This window comes from Etheostoma cragini, chromosome 17 (assembly GCF_013103735.1).
Source record: "Etheostoma cragini isolate CJK2018 chromosome 17, CSU_Ecrag_1.0, whole genome shotgun sequence".
NCBI lineage: Eukaryota > Metazoa > Chordata > Actinopteri > Perciformes > Percidae > Etheostoma > Etheostoma cragini.
Genome location: NC_048423.1, coordinates 8,565,027 through 8,577,780, shown reverse-complemented (window position 1 = coordinate 8,577,780; position 12,754 = coordinate 8,565,027). Strand labels below are relative to the sequence as shown.

At 41.5% G+C, this 12,754-nt stretch overlaps 2 protein-coding genes across 3 annotated transcripts in view; both read left to right on the top strand.

Moving 5' to 3' along the window:
- The window catches only part of adam12 (ADAM metallopeptidase domain 12), an 88,071-nt gene extending 82,498 nt beyond the window's left edge, over positions 1–5,573 (top strand). For both annotated transcript variants that reach the window (XM_034897812.1, XM_034897813.1), the window contains 2 exons: positions 1,946–2,121; positions 3,742–5,573. In XM_034897812.1, coding sequence (XP_034753703.1) covers positions 1,946–2,121; positions 3,742–3,793 — 228 coding nt within the window. In that variant the 3' untranslated portion in view covers positions 3,794–5,573. The remainder of the gene's footprint in view (positions 1–1,945; positions 2,122–3,741) is intronic.
- Positions 5,574–6,979: 1,406 nt separating this feature from the next.
- On the top strand, positions 6,980–12,560 carry LOC117960146 (putative pre-mRNA-splicing factor ATP-dependent RNA helicase DHX32). The gene is made up of 11 exons (XM_034897814.1): positions 6,980–7,403; positions 7,565–7,758; positions 8,311–8,686; positions 8,775–9,011; positions 9,296–9,389; positions 9,475–9,624; positions 10,370–10,561; positions 10,654–10,794; positions 11,152–11,342; positions 11,582–11,772; positions 12,331–12,560. The coding sequence occupies exons 1-11, from the start codon at positions 7,122–7,124 to the stop codon at positions 12,494–12,496; spliced, it is 2,214 nt and encodes a 737-aa protein (XP_034753705.1). The 5' UTR covers positions 6,980–7,121; the 3' UTR covers positions 12,497–12,560.
- The last annotated feature ends 194 nt before the right edge of the window (positions 12,561–12,754 follow it).

Here is a 12,754-nt window from a genome sequence, read left to right as displayed (position 1 = left end):
AAAAAAAATTACTAAGTTTTTGGACAGAAGACCCCTCATTTTTCAGTTCCTCCGGAGGTTTAAAGGTGCTTGTAAGCCCAAGGCTCATATATCTTTCTCAAGCCACGGAGGATAGTGCAATTCTTCATTTTGAATTAAGACTTGAACACCACCAAGACTCCAGTTACAGTGTGAGGTAATCTGCCCAGAGCGGCATTAGAATGCACATGGGTCTTGGATTATTCTTGCATTTGAGTAGATGCATCTGTCCATTTACATCTTTGTTATTTTGTCTGTGCACTTCATAGAAAAATAGCCTGCTTTGGGGGTTATTTTTAACTAAAATGAAACCGTCCGTAAATTACACATGTAGGATTATAACTACAGTGGGTGGGTCACCATGTGTTTGAAGTCTGTGAGATGCTGCTAGTTTCAGTTACGATTCACACAGATTTTCTCTTATTGGATCAGAGAAACCCCCTACTGTGTGCATTATACCCCCAACTTCTCGACAAGTAAGAACAGTATCCACACGAGACTGTGACACAGATTCAGAGTACAACGGACCTGCTGTACCATTAATTGGAGCTCAATTGGATTTAAGCATCGTAATAACATCTCAACCTCTGTGGGGCATCTCATGTTTTTAATTGCACATGACGAACTTTGGGCGGTTGTATGCTGCGTTTTGACAGTTTTGAGTTTGTAAAAACACACTAGTACAAACTAGTAGACATGTACAGTAATACACTATAGTGTGACTTGTGATACTCTGAAAAGAATACACCCTTTGAATATATGTTATGCAGGGGTGCAGCAGGACATGTAATGTTAAAACAAGTACGGATCGTCTCCAATCTGCTGCCACACAGTGTGAAGCACCACACCACTGTCTACAATATCATGTTTTGCTGAAGCATTAAGATTGACCTTAATTGGGACCAAAGAGCCCAGACCACAAAAGTACGTGGATAAGGGTGTCTACATACTTTTGTGAGACCTCTAGCTCTTGCTCCCAGGTTTTATAACTGGAAGTCTGTTTAACAAACTTAGTCAAGTCTTGATTGTACCCATGAATGTTTTAAACCTTCCAGCTCTGTGAGTCTCACTCATGCATGATGTGGAACACCTTCTTTCTTTCTCTCTCTCTCTCTCTCTCTCTCTCTCTCTCTCTCTCTCTCTCTCTCTCTCTCTCTCTCTCTCTCTCTCTCTCTCTCTCTCTCTCTCTCTCTCTCTCTCTCTCTCTCTCTCTCTCTCTCTCTCTCTCTCTCTCTCTCTCTCTCTCTCTCTCTCGGTGCGTTTTAATCCATTTAAGTTTGTCAGTGTATTCCTGTGTGTTTGTGTGTGTGTGTGTGTGTGTGTGTGTCGTGGTGTGGGTGTGGGTGTGGGGACGTTTGTGTGTGTGTGATGGTAGCCGGGCCGCTGGTAGCAGATGTCATCACTGCCTCGCCTCCTTGCTGTAGATTAGTAACACATGATGGCCCCTCATTCAGATAACCTTCTACACTCACGCAGCACCGCCACAGAGGTGGTGGAGACAGAGACGGGGGAGATGGTTTGGGATTAATCTCATGTAAACTGTAGGAATTTCAAAGAAGATACTGATAACACAGTGTCCTCTAGTGACACATGAAATTATTCAGTCTTTCTTATGCTGTATCTAAAGATAAAAGTAATGTGATTTGTGTTTTTTTTTCAAATTAACGTCAGTTAACAAAAAGGATATATTATTGCTGTTTCAATACCAGCTTAGTGCAGTGCTAATCCGCGTTTAAAAATCAATTAATTAAATAACAAATGTATCATTCCTCAAGACAGATAAACCTTGATCATGTATCTTTATGCATGCAGTGAATGGGAAATTGAAATATCGGACAACACTATTCTGTTTCCTTTCATACATTCTAATGAGAATGTATACAGTATTAACCGGATGGACTGAATTTGACTTTTTTGTCTTCTTCAGGACTTTGAGAAGCCCAGTACACCTCAGAAACCCCTACCTGCGGATCCACTAGGGAGGAGCTCTCAGCTGGGTCACAGTTTCACAGCCAGGGGGGTCCACATGCATGGAACTGGACCCCTCCCCATACCTATCCCCACTGTGCCCAGGCCTCCACCCACCATCCCTTTACCCAGCAGGTCAGTGCAGCAGGACAGAAATCCCCTGTTTTAATTGCCCTTTTGCAGCATGGAATATGTACTATTATTGGCTTCATCTCTTAATGCAATTTTGTAAATGTTTGTCACGGCTTTCGACATGATATATATACTGTATTGCACAATGTTTAGCACCTGGTGGACAAGAGAAAGAGGTGGCACTGCAGGGAAGTAATGAGATCACAGAGAAAAATAAGTGTTTTCTGTTCTGTCAAAGGTTGCATCACTGATGGTTTGCAAGTAGGGATGTAACGATTACCGACCGGTGAAATGGTGAACCACGATAAAAATGTTGATGATAACAATTACCATCTTCATTTAAACCATTATTATCACGGTGGATTACCACGGTGTGAAAACCCTGTTATTAATTTTTCCCAGCTTCATCCGACTCTTCTGAAGTTGCCGTGCAGGCGCACTACGTTTCTTTCTTTTTTTTTAAAGATATGTTTTGGGCATTTACAGCCTTCATTTTGACAGGACAGCAGAAGATATGAAAGGGGACAGAGAGGGGGAATGACATGCAGCAAAGGGCCACAGGTCGGATTGGACCCAGGCCCGCTGCGTTGAGGAGGAAACCTCTATAAAAGGACGGTTGTTCTACTAACTGAGCTATCTGGCCACCCAACGTACGTTTCTTGAAGTTGGAATCATGGCGGAAAGAGCCGATGACAGCGCTCAAGGAATTTATCAGCCCTCTAAGAGGATTAAGTCTGAAGCAGGGGCATATTTTGGTTATAATAAGAATGTCGAAGGACACTTCATTGAAGATAGTTATCCTGTCTGCAGAACGTGCAGGAAAAATGTTTCTGAGTGGCATAGATTACACTTTTAGAGATACCGCAATAATACCGAAAACCATGATAACTTTGGGAACCATGACGTTACATTTTCATACCGTTACATCCCTATTTGCAAGTTATTCCATTAAAAACATTAATTGATGAGTGTGATGGACTTGTGAATGTTCTAATATATTTCCTCACTTTTTAGACTATTGTTAAAATTCCTATTTGCTCACATGCTGTATGTGAAGTGTTTTGCGACATCATGCCATCCATGCAGTTTTGAGTGCTGTATTTTTGTTGTTGTGGCTTTACGCAGGTTTTTTTTTTGTGCGACACCATGTGGAGAAATACTTTTATCTGCGAAAACCCTCTCCAACAATTTAAACTAGGCTCATATGCAGTGTTCCCTGATTTATCAAACCGCTTTTATTATCTTTGTGAATATGATGTGAGGGCGTTCTTACACTCCTCTAACCTTATTCTACTTCAGCCTAGGCCTTAAGCCAATGGCATTCAATTCAATCAAAGATTTTACTCCAGTCGATCGGACCTAACAAGATTACCGTTGTGACTTTTAAGTAGACTTTTATGTGACTCGTGCTTATTCAGACATGAGGGCCGACAAGTTAAATTGATATCAGATTAACGCAACAAGGTGCATGTCTGAAAGGGGATATTTTACATTAGTATAACATTGACTTGTATTTCACACAAATGCAAAATCACGCACATGTTACATTGTGTTTTGCATTTGGGATCACATATATTATCTTTACTGTGGTAATGACATCATCTATCCATGCTTACGTTTCAGACCTGTGCCGATGTTGCCCTACAGACCACCAAAGACTCATAAGGACTGCTGAGTTGTTGACGTCATGGACGAGTAGATCTCCTTCCAACAGACGGAGACTTTCTTGATTTGCACTTATTACTGAGACTCTGTAAGACCTTTTGGACAGGCTGAAGTATCACAGAGTTTCCAAAGAAAGGGGGCTAACATCACACCTCGGTGCTATGCTTCTAAAAGGTGATTTGTTGCCCTCGCTCAGGTACCAATCAACTATTTATGTATTTAACTGCGATATTACCAGTTTCTGCACAGAGCACTCTGATTAAGAGTGATTTTTTTCCCCATGGAAAAGTTTAGAAAAGAAGAAACATGGTGTAATTTAGAATATTTCTTTTTCATTATTTGGTGATTTTTATACTTTTTTCTCAAATGAAATGCTGAAATATTTGATGCTTTTATAACCAGTTAAGTTGCTTAAATAATTGAAGCGCAGAGGTGTTTTGTTTTTGGGCGAAAATGAAGATAAAGGGAATTGGAGCACAACTCTGCACATTGTAGCTCGTAGGCCATAAAGCAGTGTTATTTATTCTGTTTTTTTCTTTTTTTATGATGTGTTCAATACTGAATACATCTTTTCTATCCATTTCTCCACAGTGCTACAAAGTAGACACAAATCAAATCTTCTTATTTTCACTTGTTTTAAATACAGTGGACTCATGTTAACCCCTCACGCTGTTTTTATTGTGGGATTAATCCGATCTGCTCATTTTACAGCCTCACAGTCAGGCTCTTTTATTCCCTTATAAGTTCACTTTCGCAGTAAAGTACTTACCAGGAAAAGTACTTTTTCACACTTTTGAGACTGGCTCTTACACACTGCTCTGGGCATTTGTTGAACGCTCCACATGTTCTTCTGATACTGGCAGACGCTGCAGGGTCTCAACAGATTTGGCGGACTGATTGTGTTCCAGAGAATTACACCAACATCAAGTAATTCAACATTAACTTTGGTGTTTGTATGTTTAACGTTTACGCTCACTTTGTCTTGGAGTGTGCGAGCCAAGCAGGATGACTTCAGCGCTGGGAGCTTTCCAAGCTCCTTCTCGACCGTGTCCAACAAGATATTTTACCGTGTGTGTCCCGTCTTTTTTTTGCCCTCATAACATTCCTTTTAGATTTTGTATGGTTTTCATACTCTTGTACTTGGAGATTATTCACGCATTCACAGCATCGTTCATTAGAGTCAGAGCTTGGCGTTGCACTTTGAGTTGCCACTTTTTATGTTATTTGTAGTTAACTTGCTGTTATACAGAGAGGTATTCAACTGGTTAAACCTTTACAGCAAGATTCTTTTTCCTATATCAGTGTGTCCAAATGTAGTGCTTGTCTTTTCACCGCTGCAGAATGATTGACGCCTGTAAAGCAAGTAATGGTTTTTCTTGTTTTAAAAGTGTTTAGATGTGTTCAACAGTCTGTAACCGCTCTCCGCAGGAACATATTTGTTAGTGCTGTGTCGATTAGTCGTTAATTGTTTATGCCATTTGTAAATCCTAAATGTATTGTGTTTATTTGCATAACTGTAACATGTTTAAAAACCATTGTAAAGTGTAAATATTGTATGTCAGTTATCAATTATCTCCATGTATTTATAATTTTTGCTTGTAATTCTTTTTCTTTTTTTTTACAAGCACTTTGAGGTCGTGCCACATTTACATTGGGTGGTAAAAACATGATTTTTAAGATTTCAACCTACAACTTGTAGGCCAGAAACAATTGTTTCAGGATTACATTTAAAATGAGAGATTTTATTTATGAAATCAAAGTCAAATAAAAGTTCCTTTATGACTGTTTAACAAATTGTATTAATTGCATTCTCATTTTAATAGTAAAAATAATTCAAAAAGTGTTACAGAGAAAAAGCTTTAGAGAAAGAGTATGTTAAAGAAAATGAGAAGGGGTTCATAAGAAACATGGATTTTTAACTGACATCATTTGTTTGTTGTTGAGGAAAAACAATAAAACTAAAATGATTTTACTAAGATGATACTAAAAAGTAGCAACCATTCTCGAAGTCTTATAATGACACAAAAACACATTAAAGGTGCACTATGAGTTCCTGTATGGTCACTTCTTTTCACATTCAAAGTAAATTCCAAACATAACAGAGCAATCTCCCCCAATTGTCATGAGTAACTGACTGTCACTAACCCCCACCCCCTCCCCCAACCCTCTTAGTGATGACTGGCTGGAGTGTTTTTTGTATTTTGGTGCCTATCCTGTGCCTCTAGTGTTTGTTTGACGTTTCTAACCCCTGTGTTGTCTACCGAGACCAGGCTTTTTCACGGTGGATTCAGGGGTTAGGCAGCTAGCGGGTCAATGATTTGAGACAAAAAAATGAGATCACACTGAAATCATGCAGGAACTCATAGTGCACCTTTAAGAAAAACACTTCAGGTATGTGTGTCACTTTCCCCAATGAAAATGTTGCCTCATTCTTTGTCCGAGGGCTTGCTCTGCTGTCCTGTTGGACCAGCCCACCATTGTTGTTCAACACTGCCACCTGTCAGAAAACGCTAGTCATTACAAAAACTGAAAGGTTGTCTTGCCTTAATTCTGCAGAAACTTGTCAAACAGTTACCGACAAAGATCAGTATAACTCACATATTAATATTCTGTTCTGGGGACAACAGATGGATAAACTTGTGTTAGCCTGTGCTGCAAGGAGATTTACAATATTGACATAGCACACTGACCTTTTTAAGTAATGTATATAATATATTTAGAAGGAGGGGAGGAAGGAGGTTTCCACAAATGTTTAGTCAGGTTTCCCTATACATTCAAAACGTTACATCCACAAACCCCCATTTCAAATATTGTTTTAATACTGTTGGCTTTTGAAAGTGTAGTAACACACTGTATAGGCTGAAAGTAGAGCAGACATTTGTGCTTACCTCTTAGTTTTACAGGCCTTCATTTTCTACCACAACCATTGGTTCTTGAATGTAGAAATGCATTATCTTAGATTGTCAACCACTGGGATAATAAATTTCTTAATTACTAAATTAAACCGCAATTGAATAATGCATCTTACATTATGAATAGCTGGTGGCCTTTGCGCGTGAGCTAATTCGCATTGACAGACAATCAGACCCCTCTGAGTCTCTGCCCATTTGTGTATGTGTGTGTGTGTGTGTGTGTCATTTGTTGATGACCACACTTCTATGGGATTAGTGGCCACATGACTACACTGGGCTGGCCGCCTAGTGAGCCTTTCATTTGGCTTTACTTGCAGAAGGCGGTCTGTCCAACAGTTTACTGAAAGCGGGAGATTTCAGTAAACTGGAACTGCATTTCTTTGGATCTGTAAAGTCTTAACCGGACACACTGGGAGCTCACTTGGGATGGCGCAGGACATTACCAGTTTAACCGGCGAGGACTGTTTTGAGGGGAATTCACCCTGTTGGTCTTTCACAGGACCTTTGAGTCAAGGAGACAAGGAACATGATGATATTTTGGAGCTTAATCAGTTTGATGGACTGCCTTATTCCTCCAGGTTTTACAAATTGCTGAGTGAAAGGAAAGAACTGCCAGTGTGGAAAGCAAAGTGTGAATTCATGGACACTTTGGCCAAAGGACCGTTTGTCATTGTCAGTGGCTCTGCTAAAACTGGGAGAAGTTCTCAAGTGAGTACTGTACCTTTGACACTTTAGATTGCACTGCTATGGAAAATATTGTCCATTTTATTCATGCAAAAACTTTGTTCCAGGGAGGTATTCAATCCCACTTACTATCACTTTATAGTGGGAAAGCATCAGTGATGTGAACAACCTATCTTTTGAAACAGATTCCCCAGTGGTGTGCTGAATTCTGCCTGTCAGTCCAGTTCCAGCATGGCATGGTGGTTTGTACCCAGATTCATGCACAGCAGGCAGTAGATCTCGCCTTAAGAGTGGCTGATGAGATGGATGTCAACATTGGTCATGAGGTCGGGTACAGCATCCCTTTGGAAACATGTTCTACTAATGACACAGTCCTCAGGTATGGTGAAGCAGCACTTTCTGCTTTTAAACACAGATGATTCTAATGTTTCCCTATCTGATTCTTTCTCTCCTATGGCTGGGTTACTACAATAAAGCACCGTCATGACAACACCCCCACCCCTCCTTTACTTTTTCACAAAAGAAAAGTGGACAAAAGGCCTGAGGGGGCTCTTTTCAGGGGTTCCTCCACAGCTGCCCCGGTTCCCTGTCTGCCCATATGTCACACTCCCTCATGTGGTTTGTTCATAAGTCAGCTGGGGAACAAAGAAACGCAGCACATCGGGGGGAGAAAAATCAGATTAACAGGCAGCCGGCATGAATAAAAGGATCCACTCCTCAGAGTAATTATCAGAGTACATTTAATTAATAGGAGCAAAGTTGAAGTGTAGACAAAGTGCCTTTCATTGAGGTGCCATTCTGAGATCCTCCCTTTCAGTTAAAGAAACCTGAGGATTTATTTCAGGCTATTATGAATTTAAATACAGTGTGCACCAAGTGCAACATATTTGCTCCCTCCTAATGTAAAGCATCATTTTATCACCCACCACAGGTACTGCACGGATGACATGCTCCTGAGAGAGATGATGTCCGACCCTTTGCTTGAGCGATACGGTGTGGTGATTGTGGACCAGGCCCACCAGAGGACCGTAGCCACCGATGTACTCCAAGGTCTGCTGAAGGACATCGCCCTACAGAGGCCAGAGCTCCGTGTGGTCCTCCTCACAGCCGTCAAACCCGTCCCCAAGCAGCTAGCCCACTTTACCGGGTCAGCAGCGCCTCTAATTGGCCTGGATAGCCCGGGTGCAGGGGAGGTGGTGCACAGCAGCACAAGTGACAGCTACTTCTGTTCTGCTCTCCGTCTGGTGCTGGAGATCCACCACTCTGAAGAGGAAGGAGATGTGGTTGTGTTTCTGGTGACGACGCAGGTAAAAAAAAGAAGCACTGCACGATGGAATCAGCACTCTGAAAATATGTCTTCCTCTGACTCTCTCTTCTTTGTTTACTCTCCACCAGGAGATAGATCTGGCCCATGAGATCCTTTGTCATGAGGGGCACAGCTTATCTCCGGATCTGGGTGAGCTCCTGCCTGTTGCTGTGCACCCTAGCCAGCCAGGGAATCTACCAATCCTGGGGGAGGAGGAGACAGGCCGGCCCCGCAGAGTATTCCTCACATCCAGCCCAAACGAGGACTTCTTCTGGGCTGTTAGCTCAATACGTTTTGTCATTGATGCCGGGCTTGAGAAAAGATATGTAAGTTAAGTAGCATTTTACTTTAGGTAGCATTAGCTTTGTCTACTTTATGTAATGTTGAGTTGTTTGATCTAAATCTAAAAAAGAAGATATAAGTTGAAGATGTAAAATCTCTGTCTGCTAAGCAACTAGTAACTGTAGCTGTCACATGAATGTAGTGTAAGGAAAAAGTTCAACAATAGCCACCACAACAAAACGTAGCATAGATAAAGTATCTGAGTAAATGTACTTAGTTATATTCCAACACTGTGTATAATCAAGGTCACCACACTGTGATGCTGCAGGTCTACAACCCCAGGATCAGAACCAACTCAGTCATCGTTCAGCCAATCAGCGCGGGTCAAGCCAAGAGTCGCAAACAGCTGGCAGGTCCAACGGGTGAGAAGTTCTTCTTTTTACAAAAGACTTGTGATGTAAATCTCTGGCTGCTGACCTGTCTAAAAAGGATCTTTCTCTTCTTTAGGCAAGTGTTTTTGTCTGTACCCAGAAGACAGACCGCTTCCTATCGAGGTACGCCCACATGTTGTGGAGTCTGACATCTCTTCCACTGTGCTCTTCTTGAAGAGGATGGAGATCGCGGGACTGGGCCACTGTGACTTCATCGACAGGCCGGGTAAGATTTAGGCTACATAAAGTAGACATACTAAGTGTTTTTGTGGCCATTTGTATTGGCTCCTGGTGTTCCACTAAATTTCCCATCATCCTCAGCAATAATGAGATGATTTTTGGGTTCAGTCAGTCCGTTCCCTTTTGTTCCAACACACAGGAATGTTTTTATTGGGAGTCAGTGAGCCGTGTCTCAGCTGAACTGACAGCTCTAGTTCTGCTAGCATCCTTTTAGAGCCCTTTGTTTTAGAGCCCCCCCCCCAAAAACACACACACACACACACACACACACACACACACACACACACACACACACAAACACACACACCCCTTCTTCTTCATCTTTGTGTCCACATCTCTTAGATTCAAAGTAAAAATCATATTTTTTGCAAAGACAAAATAGAAAATCTCATTTGTACCCTGAAAGACTTTTCATTTTTTTCATGGCAATTGTTGTTGAGGATTATAGAATCCTAATCTTCTGATGGCTTTTTATTCTGAGCGTGCCCACCAGTGTGCCAGAATACTGCAGGGGGATTGTCCCAGTGGGCCACCACTTTGCATTAGACGTCATGAAAACCGAAAAATATTCCGTAACAGTTTTAGTCAGAGTGGACTTATATTTAATTAATAATCACTTTAAATATTAGATGGTCATAAGGACTTGAACTGGTTCTCTGCACGATGTAGTTCCCAGTTGATTTTAGTTAAATCAAAAAACAATGCATGATCTAAAAACCTTTCCAACCCAGATCCTGAAGGCTTAATGCAGGCTTTGGAGGAGCTAGACTACCTTGCAGCTCTGGATAATGATGGCAACCTGTCTGAGATGGGCATCATCATGTCTGAATTCCCCTTGCAGCCCCAAATGGCCAAAACGCTGCTCGCTTCCTGTGAGTTTGACTGTGTCAGCGAGGTAGTCATCATCGCTGCCATGCTAACAGGTACCATATGCTAGCCTGCCATTTGAACTCATCTGTTATTATCTAGTAAACAGTAAGTTCTAACCATTACATGTGTCTTTTGGATTTTTTAGTACCAACTTGCTACATGGTTCCCTCTGCGGACCTGAAGCCAGAAACGACTCAGTGCCACATGAAGTTCCAGAACCCCGCGGGAGACCACTTCACCCTTATCAATATCTACAAGGCCTTTAAACAGTGCCAGCAGGATCCATGTGAGTTTAAACAGTCAGTCATTCAGACAGACAGACAGACAGACACACACACACACACAAAGACACATCATTGCAATTCTTAGCAAAACAAGTTTATTGACATTAAACAGTAATACCAATGGGTGTATTTGCAATAATCACAAAATATAATGAGAATTATACTTTTTTTAATAGTTACATCAATCTAAAGAATTAGGGAAAATATACTTTACCAGTTAGACAGTAGAGCAAAAAAACTAAATCAAAACAATGTTTTCACAAATAGCTGTATTGATTATTGTCCCATCCCTATTTATCCATCACCGACTGTGCTTTCCTGTAATCATCTACCTGGGCTCTGTCCTCTTTCCTTGTTAGACTGTAATGTGGAGAAATGGTGTCAGGATTTCTACCTGAACCACGCTGCTCTGCTGATGGCTGACGCTCTTCATACGGAGCTCACCGACACCCTAAAGAGGATCGAGCTGCCCATCTCAGTGCCGGCCTTTGGTTCCCGAAGCAACACCCGCAACATTAAAAGAGCTCTGCTGGCAGGTTTTTTCATGCAGGTCAGAAAACATTACTTTATTATATCACTCAAAAGAATAATGGAATTACAGAAGGGCACTTTCTCTGATAATTCCAACAGCACATGAATGCATCACAGAAACACAGAGTCACCCTAAAGAAACCTCTACCTGCGTGTGACGGCTACCTCGCTAAACTCTATCTTTCTACACTACATATTAGTATAGTGACCCTTTTTTGGGAAAGTCATCTGACTGTTCCTGGCTGTGATTTACCTCAGGTGGCGCGGGACGTGGATGGATCGGGGAACTACTTCACTCTGACCCATAGGCATGTGGCACAGATCCATCCTCTGTCTGGCTATGGAGCCAAGAGCCCCAAGCTGGGCCTGCCTGAGTGGGTGCTGTTCTACGAGCACTCCTTCTCTGAGGACAACTGCCTTCGCACCGCAACCCACATAACACCGGAGGAGTAAGCCTCAGCCTTGTTAACATTTTTTTTTTTTTTATATTCTAAACTGTGCACTTGTTTTACAGTCACGTAACTGACCATTTACAGTCTTGATGACTAGACTGCCGTCTCCTGTTGCTTTAAAAGAACTGAGTAGAGCACCCCTCGTATCTTCACATTTAAAGAAGCTTTAAAAGTATTCAGACGGACACATTCTCTTCCCCTCTTGGTCCAGACGTAAAGCCCCAGTTCAGCAGAGACTAGTCATGCTGGTTGTGAGAGGAGGTATCCTAATCCTGTTCTCAAGTATCAGCTGGCTGGAGAGGGGATTATAGATAGCACAGATCACTGAGCATGTGGAACTGCAGTTTAACTGAGGAAGAGAAAGCTCTGCAGCCTTTGTCATGCTCTCTTAGGTTCCATATCTTAAAATAAGTACTGTAAATCTTCTCTCAGACAGAAATCAGTCATTCAAACCTAACCCAAATTGAAGTTAATTATAGGTTAGTACATTCAACCCCCAAAAAGTTTTTTTGACTGCGCTTTTTTTACCAACAATATTGTCCTCTCTCCTACTAGGTTCGTTCAGATGGCACCATTGTATTTTTTCTACAATCTACCACGTAGTGAGAGCAAAGATGTCCTCCAAAACATTTTGGACCATGGAGCTTCTCAGTACCAAGAGCAGAAACCTCCAACCTCCCAAGAGGGACCCCAGAATTCTGACCGCTGTGTCATACAATGACTGACTAACCCAGAGTTCTCAGTAGACCTTAATACACTATATAATACACAGAAGCACATTGTCTCGATAGCAGAGTAATAGATCATATTACTTGTTTTAGGAGTAATTTCCCTTCATCTGTGACCCTCATCACTCTTTTTTTGTCAAAATATCATGTTCTGTATTTAACAGTTTTACAAAGTGCATTAATATGATATAAAAATAACTGTTGTTCTTATCTCGATTTTCAGTGCCCACTTAGTTATATTTGTACTTAAT